We start from the raw sequence: 17,462 nt of genomic DNA, 5'->3' as shown, positions 1-17,462 counted from the left end.
ACTATTATGGCGGCCGAAACAGCCAGAAACGTCCAGGGAGTTCTGCAATGTTCGTGTCGGGCTTCAGCAATCCAGGTATTCCAGTTACTCTTGTAGTGTCTCTGAATGTCATTTTTGACTTCCCGATATGCGTCGGGGTGAGGAACCAAGCCGGTGCCAATCTCATTGAAGAGTCGAGCCACTTCTTTGTCGCTGCCAAGGTGGTTCGTGAGTATTTCCTTATTCCTCAACCTAGTTACGTCATTGATGTTATCAATGAGTGAATCCAGGAATAATATGTACGAGGTGATCTCCAATTTGTTGTAGAAATCCGGACACATCTCGTAGGCTATCAAGTTCAAGAACTTGGGCCCCATTGAGTCATCAACCATTATTGGAGAGAGGCAGAGCTTTGCCGACGAGAACAAATGCTTTGGTTTCTTAAAAGTTACTGTTGTCAAGGGATCATCATCACTACGCTTCACATGGATTCCTGCTGATCTAAGTTCCTCCACGTTGCGATACGACTGCAATGGCGGTTCCTTTTGGTTAGGAGACATGATTTCCGTCTTTTTCGTGCAGCAGCGCCGTCTTGCTCTTTTCTAATTTTTTCGTCCCTCCCTTTCTCTTCGCCAGGAGTACTACTTCTGGATTTGCTTATGATTAGCGTCCGGAGGAGATCGAGAAGATGGATCGGCGTTTCCGTAAGCCCTAATAAATTATCCATGCTCGGCTTCGCCTTATCGTGCAATATGATCTGCGACTGCATGAATGTTGTGATGGATTTCTCCAATTCACCTTTCTTTGCGCTGGAATTCATCAAATCTACAAGGAGTTGATAAGGAAGTTGATTCTCCAACAAGAACAAGTCTTGTTTCCCAAAGGCCATCAGATCGTATTTCATTATCCAATCTTTGCCTGCACGTGTCTCAGCACAATGTATGGACTGTAATATTGCACACCCGTCCACAAACAGCATCCAGGCCAGGGCCTGATCGCTATATTTCTCGGTCACCTTCTCGTCGAAACACTGCCTCAGTTGCTTGATGTTGTTCTTAACTACGTTGTACAAAACCTCATCATCTTTACCACTTTCCTTGACGAAGCAGTTTGTCATTATAAGCTTGTACTCCTCTGCTGGCTGGTATTTTTCTGTACCATGATGGATAGGACCGAGTGCTACAATCCTTGGCTTAAAATACTTGTCGAAATGTTCATGATCTTGCAGTAACAGCGGAACCTTTTGTATTTTTGGTCTAGCCTTTTGACCTCCATTTGGCGTAATAAGCCTAAGATGATCTCCTGTTTCCCTCAGTTTCTCAAACCTCTGTTTTTCCAGCTCGCAGGCTTCCTGATCTTCGAGTTCAATGGTCCGCATCTGCAGGCCGGAAATGTCACGGCACCTGCTTGTTTCACCAGCGTCTGTTGCGGCAAAATTGACCTTTCTCGACAGCAACTCCTCCACGGATATCACATGCTCCCTACTTCCGGCCATGGCATACGTGCACCCAAGCAAGTAATTAAGATATTTGCTAGATGTGTGAAAATCAGTGGTTCAGTACTTATGAGAGGGAGTACTGCATTAATGTTCAGGTAACGAACTTTATACTTGGATGAGGGCAAAATATAAGATAAGTAATGTTATATATAATTATAGAGTGTGTGAGCACGGCACAATTATTTTAGAAAAGAATAGGCCATTATTAAAAGATTAATTTTTATTTTCATGTAGGTCTAATATTTATTTATTTTTTTTTAAAATGATTAGTTTGCATACTCTACGACTGCAAATATTATTTCTTAAATAAGATTACGTACGTTTAAACCCTTTTCACGATATCGTGTTTTCTTTTTCTATTTTTTGAAGAAAGGTACGTAGCTGATATATCATTCCTCAATCAAAGAAGGTTTTTAATACAATGATGATAGTCCTCTACAAGAATGCTCTCCACAAAGAGATCAAATGCATTCCTTGCTAGGCAATGTGCCACTGAATTAACTTCCTAGGAACATGCTCAATTGACCAAGATTGAAACTGTTTTAGGCAATGTGCCACTGAATTAATCGTGTTTTCAAAACCATCACTTTTAGTATTTGGCATCCAGCTAATTAGTTCCGGCCAACGATTGCAGTCCAGACTGACGTAATTTACAACTTAAAGCTTAAATATTCCCCCTTGATTTATTTATTTTTAGCTAGCTAGCATCCCTATCATGTGCTCGATCTCCTAATTGATAATTAGAAAAGAAAAAGTAATTAACATCGTTTTGATCTCCGAAAGGAGTAGCATTTGATGATCATGAGGGTTAAGAACTGTAATTTCCACCAAATCACAGAAAATTTTCCTAATAATTTGGTGAATCATATTCGAACTTTATTAATGTGCCAAGTTAGATATCAAATTTGACGGGGGGTCATGCGTACAAGCAGGAGTAGTACTGATTTGTGGAGTTTCTATGGAATTTACCCATATTCGTTCGCCTGATCTACTAAAGCAATCAATTCCCACCACCGATCGTCAGCATCCTTTGTTTGGGAAAGGAGAAAAACATGTTAGACGAGGTCGATCTCTTACGTGCTGATCTAAACTATAAGACAGTACTCAAGGAATTTCTTTTTTGTTTTAGTGACAGGAATATCAGAACCGTACCATTTGCCAAACACACACCCACGAAAGAAGTCTTAAATTCATTTATTACCACAGCAAGTTTGGTATTGAACCCTATCTTTATCATTTGCATCAAGCAGTATATATCAAGCATACGCCTCGTACTTAAAAGTGCCGGGTGCTGTAGTCAGATCGTACTAAATAATATTCTAATTAGTCCGGGTTTTCTTTACGCTAGAAAAAGGTTTGTTGAGAGACATAAAACCGATTTGTTTCAAATTATTTATAATAAAAAATGCTCTCTCTTTCATCTCACTCTCTCTCTCTCTCTATGTTGTTCAGCCACTTGCCATCGTCGACCCACCCACTGCTCAGTTTCCAGCCATTGCCTTTCTTCATTTCTGTAAGCTGCCACCACTCTTCTGTTCTCCTCTTAGGCAAGCTGCTGCGCAGCCTCTAGCTCTAGAATAAGTTCAGCTGCTGTGAATCTGCTTTAGGTTTCCTTTCGCAACATACTTGTGTTGGTAGATTACTTTGATGCCCTTTTATTCTGAAAGTTATAACCGAGTGGAGTATTAGAGCATTCCTAATAGATTTTTCATCCTACTTTTTAAAGTATATAATCAAATTTTTTTTTTTTTAGATACTGATTTTTATAATATACTATATATCAACTTATCTATTTTTTCTTCATATCATTTTAATATTATATATTTTAATATTTTATAAAAAAAAAAGTACAATGAGAGAAATTAATTTTAAAAAAAAAGTACAAGAAAAAATAAAAAATAAATAAGAATATATTTACATTTATATACAATTTTTTTTACATCTAACAGCAATACTGTACAGAAATAAAAAATAAAAATAAAATGCAGTATCTGTTGGATGCTACTTTTAGATAATTTTAATTTAAATTTTTAATAACCCAAAACCCATTATGAGTACTCATAGCAGATTACGTGGGGTGTTATTCTTTTTGGGGCTGGGCTTAATTTTTGTTAAACCCGACTTGTCTTAGATGGGCCTTTTGACTAGCATTTTCGTGGACTATACTTGGGTTTAGAATGAATTTGTGTTTTAAATTTAGTTTAGGCCAAGTTATAATTTTTATAAAACTATTCCAATGAATTCTATTAAGTGGATATTGATAAATTTAGAAAGTAATTATATTTTTGGGTTAAGAAAATTTAAGGTTTTTGAAGAATTAAAATAGGAAATTTTGAGTATTTCAGGTGCGATTCTAAGTTACATATTCAATTAGAGATTTATAAAAGTTATATGATTTTCTATAGATGATAATGGATTATTCATTTGGCAATATTGTGAAGAATTTCTGAAAGATTGTGAAATTTAAGTAAGCAGGATTCTTATGTTAGACTTTGCATAAAAAGAAAGTGAAACGAGGTTGATTTTAAAAACTATGCATGTTTGTTTTTTCAAAAAAAAAAAATATGAAGACAACTTCAGTTCTAAGTTTTGCATTACTCATGAAATCTATATGAAAGAGAAAAACATTTTGTCATAACTGGTGTAGTATTTTTTTTGTCATATCTAGTATAGATATGAGCTTATTTTTAGCATTCTATTTCTAAACTAAGCAAAAAGAGCGAATATAAATCACTCTATCACCAAGGTGTACACTCAAACAGAGACAACTACTATAACCCGTGGTAGGGCCAAATCCACTATTATAATCCGTGACTGGGTCGTATCCATTATTATCATGGGTCATCCAGTATTATCACTCATCATTTGGTCGTATCCACTCCGTACTATCACTCATGGTTTGTCCATATTCACTATTATCATTCGTAATTGGGCCGTATGCACTATTATCACCCATGGTTGGGCCATATTCACTATTATCACTCGTGATTGAGTCATATGCAACTATTATCACCTGCGACAAGGCTGTAACTGAATAGAGCAAAAATAGAATCAGATACAGAATTAGAAAATCATGCCAAAGTTTTTTCAAAAGCCACATCTTATTAAAACAAAATACTAAACAAAATCATATTATCTTCATATTCAAAAAAGATCTAGAGCATATTCACATAATCATGCACAAAACAGATCTAGAGCATATTCACCCTACTACGGGGATTATACATGGCTTTGTATCTTCACTCTGATGTTTTGATAACATGTTCTGCTTCTGAATCTAAAAATGAAAAATGTTTTGCTCTACATTGTGATCTTTGTAAATGTTTATGTTTACATACTAGTATATGTTCTTTACTTATTAAGTTGTTAATAATTCATCCCTTATCTTTACAATATTTTTTAGATAATATTGATGTCTTAGCTGGAAGTTAAGAGTAGAAAGAGTTAGCAAGATTTGATGATTATAGATGAATAAGTATCAACGGGTACAAGTATTTTTTGGAGAACCTTATTTATTAGAGTTATTATTTTATGTTATTTTGGTGTTTTGGGTCATAGATATTTTCGAGTGTTCATAGAGATTTTAATTTATTTTATTAAGGTATTACTATGGTGTCTTGATGGAAAAAACAAGCATACTTCATTTGAATAAATGAATTTATATTTTATGGGGAATTTTGGAGTATAGAATTGTATTATTGGAGATGATTTTAGGTTACAAGAGCTAACTCTATAAACATCTAGAACCGAGGCGTTACAGTATTAGTTCAATAAGATCTTATCTCGTGGGTGACACAAGTCGTTACCACGGTCCACAGCCTATATGGGGCATTTGCTTGGAGCCTATCTTTCTGGACCTGGCTTCTAGGTTACGCAATTGGGCCCTCTAGATCAGATAGGGGATTTAAACCTATCTCTATATATAAAATATTAAAATTTTAATATAGGTTATTATGTATTAAGCATCGTAGTTCATACAAATACTATTGAGTATTGAGTACAAAGTTAGTAACATCATAAATATAATTATAATTAATTATTTTGTTAATGTGTTAATTAGATAATCCATATTAAAGAGTTCACTTAACTTTTATTTTATTAATTAATATAATGTTTATTATTTATTTTATTTTCTAAGAAAAGAAAATGGAAGAAAAATGTTGGTAGACTCACTAGAAAACGGCACCGTTTCACTCAGTTTATTTTTTAAAAAAACTCTAAGAAATGGTATTATTTCAACATGTGGGTTTTTAACAAAGTTTTGATTTTCGTTGCATTCAGACCCAAATTTGCCATGTCAAAATAGTAACTGGCACAGTTTAGGTGTCTATACAGTATCATGTCAAATTCCAACCGTTCCAATAGATTTCGGTCTGTACCGGCTAGATTTCGGACAAAACATGTGTTTCAATTCAAAATCTATATACATGTCATTCTCATAATTATTTTGTATATTGAGGGACAAAACTGTCATTTATGTCCACTTTTACTTCTCCCCTTTCTTGCCAAAGTTGAATCCCCAGTTCTCAAAATTTCAAAAGTGAGTTTGCCCTCTGTTTTGACTTTTCCTCACTCCCCATTCGAAGTCAAATCCCCATTCCTCACTTCCTCAGAAATGATTTAAAGACCATTCCAATAGGTAACGTATTTTGGGAAGAAATTATTTTGTCCATGAATCTCGTTCAAATGTCTGAGGTTGCATTCAAATGTACAAACAGGTTCAAACATTTTTAATATGAGGTTGTTATTCAAACAAAATATTTTAGATTTGAATGGATTGGCAATTGTTCAAAGGAATGATAGGGCTTTTGAATGCTAAATGCATACCCATTAAAGTATGAATGATAAGTGTTCCAATGTTAAGACTATATATGGTTCAAACATGTTCTATAACTGTAAAGCCCAAGTCAAAATTTTCTTGAAGTGTTTTTCCTTTTAGTGTGTGTGGCTTAGTTCGATTTTAAGTGGGTGAATGTGAGGTGCAGGCCCAACCCACGGGGTAGCCCAAGAACTGAAAATGAAAGCCCAGCCCTCTCCCCCTAAATGGTGCCATTTTGGCTTGGAGGGTGAGAAACCATAATCTTCTTCTTTTCCCTACCTTATCTAACCAGGCACCACACCCCCTACCCTCCCTTCAAATTTTTCTTTGTATTTTCTCTCTTCTTGCTCTCTCCATACGGCAACCATGCTAACGCCATGCATCAGTTGAGCACGACCACATCGTCCTCATCTACCACCACTCCTTCCCCAATCCATGCCTCTCTGTAATGCCATGTGCCATGCTTGCAAAGCTCGCCCATTCCCCCACCATCCTATACCCCCAATCATAGTTGAAGCTGCTTCTATTTTGGTTGAGCATTTCAACCTATAAATAGGCTTAACCCCTCCTCTTTTAAGTCCATCACCAAGCCATCATCTCCCTCCCAAACCTGTCCTCAACCTTAGATCTCTCATTCTCTCACTATGTTCTCGTTCTTCCTTCCCAGGAGTTTTTGAAAACTATCTCTTAGGGCTCCGCCACTCACCGCAATGGTTTGTAGCCTTTAGAAGCTTTTTAGAGGTCATTTGACCAGCCCCACACACTTCCACCTCCATTCAACCTCTCCCACTCTCAAAACCACCCTAATCCAAGCGTAGATATATATCTCTCTCTTAGGGTTGTGTCGCCACCAGCCACCGCATATCCTCTTCCCCATCCTTTAAGTTCAGCATGTCTGCCACCAACAAATTTCCCCACGTTGAGTCTCTCATTTTGCCCAAATCCGCCACTGTTCATCGTGCCCTACCACTACTACTATCTTACTCCACCCATCCAATGCCACCATAGAAAGTACCTCTGCCTCTCACCTCATACTTTAATTTTTAGGCCATGGTCAGATATTTCTAACCAACTTTGTCCATCTGTATAGTGACGTGTGCATGCACACATGCACTGTTTTCTCTCGATCATCCAGAAATTTTCCTTCCTCATAGTAAGTAACGTTGGAAATAATAACGTTGGAAAAATCATTAAGCTGTGTTTTTGGCACTCTGGTTGTGAATTGTGAAGTGATCGAGGGCCCTGTGGAGTATTGGGATAATAATTGTAGTTGGTAGTGATTTGTTGGCCAACGCCTGCGTGAAGCATTGGGATGGAAACTGTAGTTGATTGCAATGTTGGGATTGTTTTGCTGTTTAAATATTGTTTCTTTCTTAATAAATATGGTTGTTGCCATGTCATTCACTTTAATACTTGCTGCATGTTATTAAAATTTCATTAATTTTGCTTTGTCTATGTTTGTGCAGAAAACTTGGGAAATTAGTCGTTTTGGGGTTAAATAGTCATTTTGGGGTCAAATATTAATTTTGATCTATCTATGTTTGTGCTAGGAATCTCTCATTATGAAGTCAAACTTGCAATTGTTACCTGTGGAGTGAGGAAGTAAGCCAGAGTGTGCAGATGGTCCCTAGGGAAGATAATTGTGCATATTTTAATTAAATGGTGACTTTTTAAAAGAAAATGTAATTTTGTGTGCATCATGTTTTTTTGTAAAATTTGAGAAGGAACTGGTGATATATAATAATGGTAAATGTTATAATCCTTTGAAATTATTATTTTTTGCATAATTTCATATTTTTCCCATGCTTGTATTTTTGGGTGTTAATATGTGGCTTTACTTGCTGAGATTTGTGAAATTTCACTGTAGTGTCCCCACTTGCAGTTCCCTCCTTAGACTTTGATGCAGAAGATGATTATAAGTTTGGAGGATTGGCTCTACCTAAAGAGTGAAGAATTCGGGACCTTTCCCCTCCTATATTAATTTTATGATTTAATGTTTCTTTTTATTTAAGTAGATGATTGTATTAATCTTATGTCAGTATTTGGGACTTTGGTGACTTATGGTTTATTTTGCTGGGTGATGTAATTCTTAACTTATAGTACTATTAGCATTTCTGACTGCACTTTTTATTTCTGTTGCATTTGTAACTGTACACTTATACATTGCATGCTTGCACAAACTTGCTTATGCATTGTGCTAGGGGTGTGTGACCTGAGCAACCTACGCCTCGACGTTGTGACTTCTGCCAAATCACTAGAGGGGGTCAAGGCCGCCACAGGTGGTATTAGAGTTATTATGCTTTGGGTAAATCCATAAGTCACCTAAGTACAGCACCAGAAAATTCTAGGCTTCAATCTCCAAGTTTTATTTTGATATGAGAATAGGAAAGTTGCTAGAGTAATGGAGTTGAATTTGGTCAAGCAAGGCATAATGGTGTGACCAAGATTCTTGCAAGATGAATCCTTGGCCAAAGCCTAGAGGACAAATTGGGCATTTCATTCTTGTCTCAAGTAAGGAAAGATTTTAAGTGGTACAGACCAAATTTGACCTCAGCAAGCCCAATCATCCTTCATTTGCTCAAGTCCTGCAAAATGCATTTGGATTGAATGAAGAACAATCCAACAGCAATCTTGAAGTATAAATAAGATTGATATTAAAAGAGGGAACACAAAGTGCATTTTGTAGAGTTATGTCAGAAGAAAGTTTGACATTTCCAAAGAAAACAATAGGGACAGATTGTCCATTTGGTAAATGAACTTTAGAGGGTTTGCTTAGTATATTTATGGAGGTGAAAAATTGAGGAGAGTAGATCATACGATTTGTTACTCCCATGTCAAGAATCCAAGTATGTGAATTCTTAGAAAATGAGACAGTATTGCAGGAAGAAAATATACCTGAAGTAGAGGCAACATTAGTTATTGAATTATTATTAAGATTAGAGTTCGATAGGCTATTTGCTAGGGTAAGAAGATTTTGAATTTGCTCTTGAGAGAAAATTAGATTGGGAATATTTGAATTTTTCTCCAATGAAGATAAATTGTTTGCAATGGATCGTGCACCATATGAATTTCCAGATTGCACAAGGAGAGATCTTTTCCCTTTAGGACCCTTCCATCCAGGTGGATACCCAATGAGTTGGAAGCACTTGTCTGCAAGATAGCCAGAATAGCCACAATGAGAACAAGTCAAATCTAATTTCCCTTTCTGCTTTGTGAATCAAGCACCAGTTGTGGGTGATTGTCTCTATGGTTGTGCAGCAACCATGGCATGGGAATTAAGAGAAATTCCAATATTGTTAGAAAGAGATCTCTGACTTTCTTCTTGTAGTAGCAAAGAAAAAACTTTGCTCATTGATGGTAGTGGAGATTGAAGAAGTAATTGGCTTCTAATGACTAAGAGTTAATGACTAAGAGTCATGCAAACCAACCAAAAATTTGATCACATAGTTAGACTGTTGTCAATCTGTAAGATTTTTTAGAATATTACATGAGCACCTACCAAGATTTCCACATCTACAAGTTGGAATAGGGCGATAGCTAATATACTCATTGCATAAAGCTTTGAATTCACTGAAATATTCAGTGACAGTTTTAGAACTTTGAGAAATGGAACTGAGGGACTTTTCCAGAGAGAAAACTCTTAGACCGTCACTTCTAAAATATCTTGTTTTGAGTTCCTCCAAAATATCCAGAGCAGTTGTGAAATAAAGAAGGCTGCCACGAATTTCTTTACAAATGGAATTCATTAACCACGATAACACTAGGTTATTAATTCTCAGCCAAGCAGTTCAAAGCCTAGGATCATCAAGACGAGGTTGAAGCAGCGTTCCATCCATGAATGCAATTTTATTTTTGACAATGAGTGCAATTGAAATCGATCGACTCCATGCAGTATAGTTCTCACCTGTAAAGATCTCAAACACAAGAAGTACTCCAGGATTATCATAAGGATGAAGATAATATTGACTTGAAGAATCATCAAAAGGGTTTGGCATAGGAACTCCCATAGAAGAATTATCAATAGGTGCCATAGAAGCAGAAACAAGTAAGAAGAATGAATCAAGAAAAGATCAAGAAGGCAAGAGTTTAGCAGAAAACTTTCTTTACTACTATGATACCATGTAAAATTGTATATAATATGAACCTTGAAAACAGAGGATTGAAGAAATGAAAACCTGAATATTACTCATTAGTTTTTTGTGTCATTAAAGTCTGTACAAAAAATCTATACACTTCATACCCAAGTATATTTATGTAACTAACTAACTTAACTAACTTAAGTGTCATTTATTTGGAGATGAAGCTCTCCATTTGGCTTCTATATATTTCAATTCTAATTTCTCTGCATGATTTTCTATATTTCTATATTTACTTTAATATATATTTAATTAAAATATAATAAATAATATTTGATTTCTATATATCTATATTTACTTTAATATATATTTAACATTTTGTTCTCCATTTTACAAAAAAATTGTAAAATAAGAATCGATTGAGAGTGCTCTCTAACGATGAAAGTTGTAAAAGAATTGGATCGCTGATTCGCTGGCATGTTCCGTCTCTTCTTCGTCTGACTTTTTTCCATTCCTGTGACCTGTCCATTGCAGATCAATCTCCCGCAATCTTGTCGCGGCCAGGAGCCTCCATTTCCTTTTCTCCGGTCGCCGCCATATCCGGACGCTCGGTAAGCATTTCTTCTACTTGTCTCTTTCTCTATTTCCTTCTCCATCGAGTCCTACGCTAACCCTAGCTGCCAACGGTTAAGCCGGAATGGGCCAGTGAGAACACCCTTCCGCTGTTGGCAGATTCGGTCGGTGTAAGACCCCTTTCGGCCTAGAATCAGGTGTTAATCCGCCCTCCGCTTGGAGGAGGGGTGGAAATCCGCCTGCTGGGGCGGATGCTCAGCCCTGGCCTGAATGATGTCTTCATCCTTCTGTGGCTTCAAAGCCTTTGGAGATCTCTCTCTCTCTCTCTCTCTCTCTCTCTCTCTCTCTCTCTCTCTCTGTGCATGGTCTTTTGAATAATCTGCCTTTGTTTTGGTTCATATGTACGGGAGAATTTTTTTGGTAAGTAACGTGTTGGAGAACTTAAGTAAAATAAGTGGGTTTGTGCGGGTGCTAATGGATTTTAGGGGGAAAAAAAAACTTAACTATATGCTGTAGTTATGTAATATTCAATTTACTCATCAGTCCAAAAAATTCCTGCATGTGTGGATGCTGATGGGTTTTATGGGAGAAAAAGCTTCCACAATATGCTGTAAATATGTTTGTAATCTTCAATTTACCCGCTTAGGACCTTTTTGAAGAAGAAGAAAGTTTTAGCTGCCATAAGTCAGTCAAAAAATGCTGCAATCTCCAGCAAGGCTAGGCCTTACAAACCCAAACTCACCCTCTCTTCAGAACCCTACACCGCCCAAACTTCCCCACCAACCACCACACCACCCAACCCAGCACCAACCCTCCTCCAATCACTCATCCACTGTTACCATCACCACCACCTCCTCAACCCTCCTCTCTCTCCTCCCACCACTCCCTCGAGCCCAGTCCCTTCTCCTCCAAATGGCCTCCTTAGCCTCCAAACTCTTTGACGTCTCACCTAATCGGTCCATCTGGCTCACCGCCTTTCGAGGGTCTCTCCCTACCTTTCTCTCTTCTCAAACCCAAGCACTTGCCACCACCAACCCACCTGATTCCTCTCCTTCCTCGGCCAAAGAAATCCTCTCCCTTTTCACCCTTCTACAGACCCAACTCTTCGAAGCAGTTGCAGAACTCCAAGAGATTCTTGATCTTCAGGATGCTAAGAGGAAAGTTGCCCGCGAAATCCAGTCCAAAGATTCTGCTCTTCTTGTGTTTGCCCATAAACTCAAAGATGCTGAGCGTGTTCTTGATATTCTTGTTGATGACTACTCTGATTATCGACGACCCAAGAGATCCAAATTGGAGGAGGATATGGAGGACGATTCTTCTTGCACAACCACTGTTTCATCTCAGCTCAAATTGTCTGATATTTTATCATATGCCCACCGGATAAGCTACACAACCTTTGCTCCACCTGAATTCGGTGCTGGGCAAGCTCCTCTTCGTGGGGCTCTCCCACCTGCCCCACAAGAAGAGCAAATGCGTGCGTCACAGCTGTACAATTTTGCTGATCTCGATGTTGGTTTACCTAAAGCAGTTGAAACCAAGGAGAAAACAATTGAAGCTATTATTGAGCCTCCCTCTGCACAGCCAGATGTCAAATCGCTTGCCAATATGACTGCAATTCAGGGTCTGCTTCCTCCAAATATCACTGTTCCATCAGGTTGGAAACCCGGGATGCCTGTGGAATTGCCCATTAATTTGCCATTGCCCCCACCCGGGTGGAAGCCCGGAGACCCTGTGCCATTGCCTCCATTTGAGTCTCTTCCTGTTCCTAGGGCTGATGAGCAACAATTGCGTCCCCTTGCTCCTCAAAATAAGCCACCCGAACCAATACAGGTTCGGCATGTTGAGCTGGATATTCTGGATCAAGACGATGACAGCAGTGATTATAGTAGTGAGGATGCAAGCTCTGAGGATGATGATTGACGGTCAAAAGGCTAATGCTTGAGGTATTCTAGGTAATTTGCTTTTTTATTAATTGAGTTATTTATTTATTTATATGTTTGAACTAATTATTATGTTGGAGTTATTCATGTTATTCTTTTTTATTTTAATGAACATGTGGGATATTTTGTTAAACATAATCTCCATGAGAATTCCTTTAATTTTAAGCTCATTTCTAAAAGCGAAAAGTATAGGTTTTTGCTTGTCATTCCTTAGATAAATTTAGATTTATTTGATTTCATTTTCATGAATTAACTAATCAGTTCTAAGTTGATGATGTTTGTGGACTAAAGTTCCTGTCATTTCACCCTATGTATATTAGGATGCTATAGTCAACTTGGGGATAATTATAGTTGTGCGTGGTCGCTACTAAGCATGGAGCATCATTCCATTTCAAGAAGCCTTGAGTGGATTTGTTAAAGTAAAAGTACAAAATTTGAGATGGGTACACCAATTAATAAGACTACAACATAATAGTTATTAGAATAACGGTTAAGTGATTACATTTCTCATTTCCCTTAAGCTGTTGACTCTAGCTTTTGGACAAGTGATAATTTATCATTGACATTTGAAGTTTGGATTAAATGCTAGTGCCATGGGCGATAAAATGTTGGGAAAGCAAGAGATATCTACAAGCATTTGAGTAGTATTCATCAAATGAAAATGAGGATGTTTAGAATGAAAGGGAAAAACTTCAAAAAAGTTCTTTTTGGGGCTGGGGATAAGAATGGTGATCGATAAGACATTAAAATAATGGACCTGGCTGGAAACTCAAAACAATTGTGAGGAAAGGCAAGGGTATTTTCTTTTGCAACTGACCAATTGAGGGGGCCTATTTTTTTCCCTTGTTCTTAACTATTAATGAATCTTTTGCCAAATGCAGGAGTGCTGTCATATCTCTTATGCTGTGAAAAATCTTATAAGTTAAACCTTTAGGGAGGTGAATTCTAGGGAACTATAGCTTTTGATGTGAGTGGAATGAAATTGAACGTATAAATAATATATATTTAGTGGACTAAAAAAAATAATGAAAATCGATGCTATACAATTGTTTGATGCTGAAACAATTGTTCTTCTCCCGTACTTTACATTTGGACAAATGCTTCAAAATCTTTAACATAATTTTCTATGAGGAGCAACTTGAAGGACAAAGTTGTTGGTATGGCTGTAATATATACTTGACAATAGTTGAAGTTTACTGTTTTAACTTCTAAGACTGTTGAATGCAAGTAATTGATATATTTACTCATTTGTTTTCAGAGATGAGATGAATTGAGATTAAAGTTGAAAGTTGAATAAAATATTATTAGAATATATTATTTTCATATTATTTTTGTATTGAGATTTGAAAAAGTTGAATTGCTTATTTTATTTTGTATGAGAATTTGAAAAAATTGTAATGATTAGATGAGATGAGATGAAAAGTTTTGTAAAAGTGAACGAGTAATCTAAATGAATCTTTGTAACACCCCCAAGGAAGGCTCAAGCCACATATGAGCCTATACTCCAAAAGGGCTAGTGAATGATACAATTGTTGTCCCATTAAAATCATTATATATATATATATATTAAAAAAAAAAAAACCATCTCATTCCCAAACAATATGAGATCCCATATACCACCTACCCTTATCAGTCAATATAGGGTATCACAATCTCTTCCCTTAAACTCCCGACTTTCTCATCAGTTCAATCTGTCGTCGGTGGCACGGCTCAATTCCCACATTTCTAAGTAGGATAGGCTTTGATACCATTTCTCGACTTGTGCATGTCATCCTTGCCCAGGGGCCATGTCAATATTCTCTATCTCGTTCCAATTTTATTGGACATTCCCAAACCCACAAGTCCCAGGATCGAAATCTGGCTCTGATACCATTAGTAACACTCCCAACTATGGCCCAAGTCACTCCTGAACCTATACTCCAAAAAGCCTACTCAATGATACAATTATTGCTCAATTGGAACCATTAAAAGAGCAAGAGCTTTTCATTCCCAACCAATGTGGGATCTCTATACACCTTTTATCTTTATCATTCAGTATGAGGTATCACTATAGTAGTTCTTTTTTTTTTTTTTTTTTTTTACATTTATTTAATTAAAAAAAAATGTTTCACGTCTGATATAGATCAAGTTTCTATCAAGCAGACACTCATATCAAAGCTTTGACATAGGTTGTGGCTTGATTGTAGGTGCAAAACTGTGGGTGCACAGAGGTCCTGCAGTATGATGATTATGCAGGATCTGTTTCGCTAACTTCATGTGGCCTGATTGATGCCTTCCCAAAAGATCTTCAAATATTTCTTATATGACATGTATAGATGCTAGAGATTAAGCTGTACGAGTATTATTGCATGTTACAAGGAAGTTTGTATTCCTATATTGCTTTTTTGATGAAATGGAACCTCACCAAGGTAGACCCCGCCCCCCCCAAAAAAAAAGCTGTGTGGAGTAAACCCTGGATACAAGATCCCCTACTCCATATATGTGTATCATATAATTCTAGAGATTCTAGAGAACTTCCTGATACGTAATCAAATCCAGGATGTGGGAGTTTACGACTCATCCCAAATCTGTCCTTTAACCGCTAGGCTGTACTCCAACGGGTTGCATTCTATATTGTTAAACGCTGTTATATAAATACCGAAGATTAGTAGTTTTGTAATTTTATGGCTTCATTTTGGTTAGTTGACACACTGGGTTTGATGCTTATACACTCTCTATAGACACGTGCCTGCTCTTGAATCACATCCAGAAAGCTTCCCTGAGATACAACAGTTCTTTGCACGTATTTGAAATTGTGTTTTATCTTGGTATGTACTTCTGTTGCCCATATCTACTGTATGCTGGACTTTTAGCTTAGGTGGTAAGAGGCTAAGAGCCCAGACTTCCGTGTTGCTGTCTGTTTTGCCCGGACTCAAGAGTAGATTGGGTCACTTTCCTCCATAATTTATATTTCCCTTTGGTATTCCTTCTCCCGTTTTGTTATAGACACCCTCCTAAAGGAATGCTAAAATGCTATTGGTAAAGTGTGTTTTTGTAAATATGCTTAGCTTAAGCAAAGCGTTTAAGTCTTGGTGCCTTGATATCAACTTCTCCGTGGTTTTTTGTAACTTATATTCTATTTAGGGAATATCTTATGAATGAAATTCTTGAGAATTGAAGGTCGTGTCATGTGCTAGAAAAGTCTTCATTTTTTGAGTTTTGAGTGTCGTTCCAAAGTTGTTGCTAACCTGAATCATACATAATCACAAATCTGTCTAGGAACTCAGTTCCGAGAAGGAAATTGCTTAAAGGTTTTGGAGCAACTGTGGTTGGGGCTGAGTACTGACGAGTCGGAGTTTGTATCCTGCAAATCTAGCTCTGACTCCAACTTTGTCAAAGTTTCGAGTTTCGATTTTGACTTCATTTAGACTTCAATTTTTATAAAATGGATTGAAGTGCAAAGTCGAATTTAGGCTTGTTTTTTATTTTTTAAATGGATTTCTTTAGTTTTATGTATTGACTCCCTTATTATAAAAGCCCATAAAAAAATAAAAATAAGAAGAAGAAGAAGCATCCTCCAGCTTTACATCCCAGCGAGCCCATAAATTGATCAGTCATTTTCAAAATTCGAGTCCATGTTAGTTTATTAACACAAAACCTAGTCCTCACTTGACCTGACGAAAAGATGCCCTTCTCGAGAGCTTTTTCTATATTTGTTCGGTAAATAAAATAAAAAATAAAAATAAAAGCATGGGTTATCTTCTCGGATTGTAAAATAACAAAATATGAAAATCTCAATCCTAATGGCCTAATTCCTTTCCAATCTCTAATTAATTGATCATATATCCAATTATACCCATATCTCCAATTGGTATAATTCCAGCCTTGTGTTAATTGCTTAGAGAAAAACAAATTAAATGTGTAGGAGGGAAATGTTACCTAATGTCCGAGAGGAGATAAATGACAGCGAGGAACAACTAGACCAGAAGGACTCGAAAGCTTGGAGCTATGGCAGCCAATGTGTGAAGGAGTGAGGGTTAGGGTTAGAAATCTCAACCTAGAAGACCTTGTTTTGTTGACTTAGCTGTTGCGGATCTAGTAGTTTTGGGTAGGGGTGTATAAGAAATCGTGAAATCGGCCGTGACTGACTTAGACCGACCGCCAGAGGTTGGAACCGGTTGGTAGGCGGCAAAGTTTTAACAAAACGGTTCGGTCGCAGTTTGAGGCTGGCTCAAACCACTGAACCGGGTGATGTAATAATATTCTTTTTTGTTTTTTTTTTTCAATTTTATCAATATGAAATGACGTCATTCCACTTAAGTTTAAGTGGAACGGCGTCATTTTACTCCTACGTTTGTGTTTTAGATACAAATTAAACGACGCCGTTTGTTATTAAACCAAATGACGTCGTTTTGTTTATAAGGTGAGAAAAAAAAGTAGAATGGCGTTGTCTGGTATTAAATCAAACAGCGCCGTTTAGATATTACATAGTCGTCTTCTTTCTTCTTCTTCTCTGTTTCTGCGTTTCTAAACCTCTCTCTCTCCTCTGCAACTCTCTTTCTCTACTCTCTCAGAGGAACGATGCCGCCGGGGGTGGG

General features: G+C 37.1%; 2 protein-coding genes and 1 non-coding gene across 6 annotated transcripts; 1 reads left to right on the top strand and 2 right to left on the bottom strand.

Annotated features, from left to right (window-relative positions):
- Positions 1-460: 460 nt before the first annotated feature.
- LOC122277042 (UPF0481 protein At3g47200-like) lies at positions 461-1,474 on the bottom strand. Its single transcript, XM_043086925.1, has one exon. It carries the CDS (start codon positions 1,472-1,474, stop codon positions 461-463), a length of 1,014 nt encoding a protein of 337 aa, XP_042942859.1.
- Positions 1,475-10,767: 9,293 nt separating this feature from the next.
- On the top strand, positions 10,768-15,544 carry LOC122276468 (mediator of RNA polymerase II transcription subunit 4). Of its 4 annotated transcripts, none has more exons than XM_043086215.1 (3): positions 10,768-10,983; positions 11,592-12,888; positions 15,072-15,544. In XM_043086215.1, exon 2 carries the CDS (start codon positions 11,642-11,644, stop codon positions 12,863-12,865), a length of 1,224 nt encoding a protein of 407 aa, XP_042942149.1. In that variant the 5' UTR covers positions 10,768-10,983; positions 11,592-11,641; the 3' UTR covers positions 12,866-12,888; positions 15,072-15,544. The 4 variants fall into 4 exon arrangements, with proteins under 4 accessions (XP_042942149.1, XP_042942151.1, XP_042942150.1 ...); XM_043086217.1 differs by lacking the exon at positions 15,072-15,544 and adding an exon at positions 13,767-14,441; XM_043086216.1 differs by lacking the exon at positions 15,072-15,544 and adding an exon at positions 13,767-14,441 and having other exon boundaries at positions 11,592-12,897.
- Positions 14,622-14,728, bottom strand: LOC122277910. Its single transcript, XR_006229216.1, has one exon. It is a non-coding gene; the product is annotated as a U6 spliceosomal RNA (small nuclear RNA).
- Positions 15,545-17,462: the final 1,918 nt, after the last annotated feature.

This window comes from Carya illinoinensis, chromosome 9 (genome assembly GCF_018687715.1).
Source record: "Carya illinoinensis cultivar Pawnee chromosome 9, C.illinoinensisPawnee_v1, whole genome shotgun sequence".
Lineage (NCBI taxonomy): Eukaryota > Viridiplantae > Streptophyta > Magnoliopsida > Fagales > Juglandaceae > Carya > Carya illinoinensis.
The sequence above is the reverse complement of the archived record's forward strand: the minus strand, read 5'-3'. Positions and strand labels throughout refer to the sequence as shown.

What these genes read in the sequence shown, in the direction of transcription:
- LOC122277042 (XM_043086925.1), bottom strand. Translation starts at nt 1,474, where the DNA reads ATGGCCGGAAGTAGGGAGCATGTGATATCCGTGGAGGAGTTGCTGTCG.
- LOC122276468 (XM_043086215.1), top strand. Translation starts at nt 11,642, where the DNA reads ATGCTGCAATCTCCAGCAAGGCTAGGCCTTACAAACCCAAACTCACCC.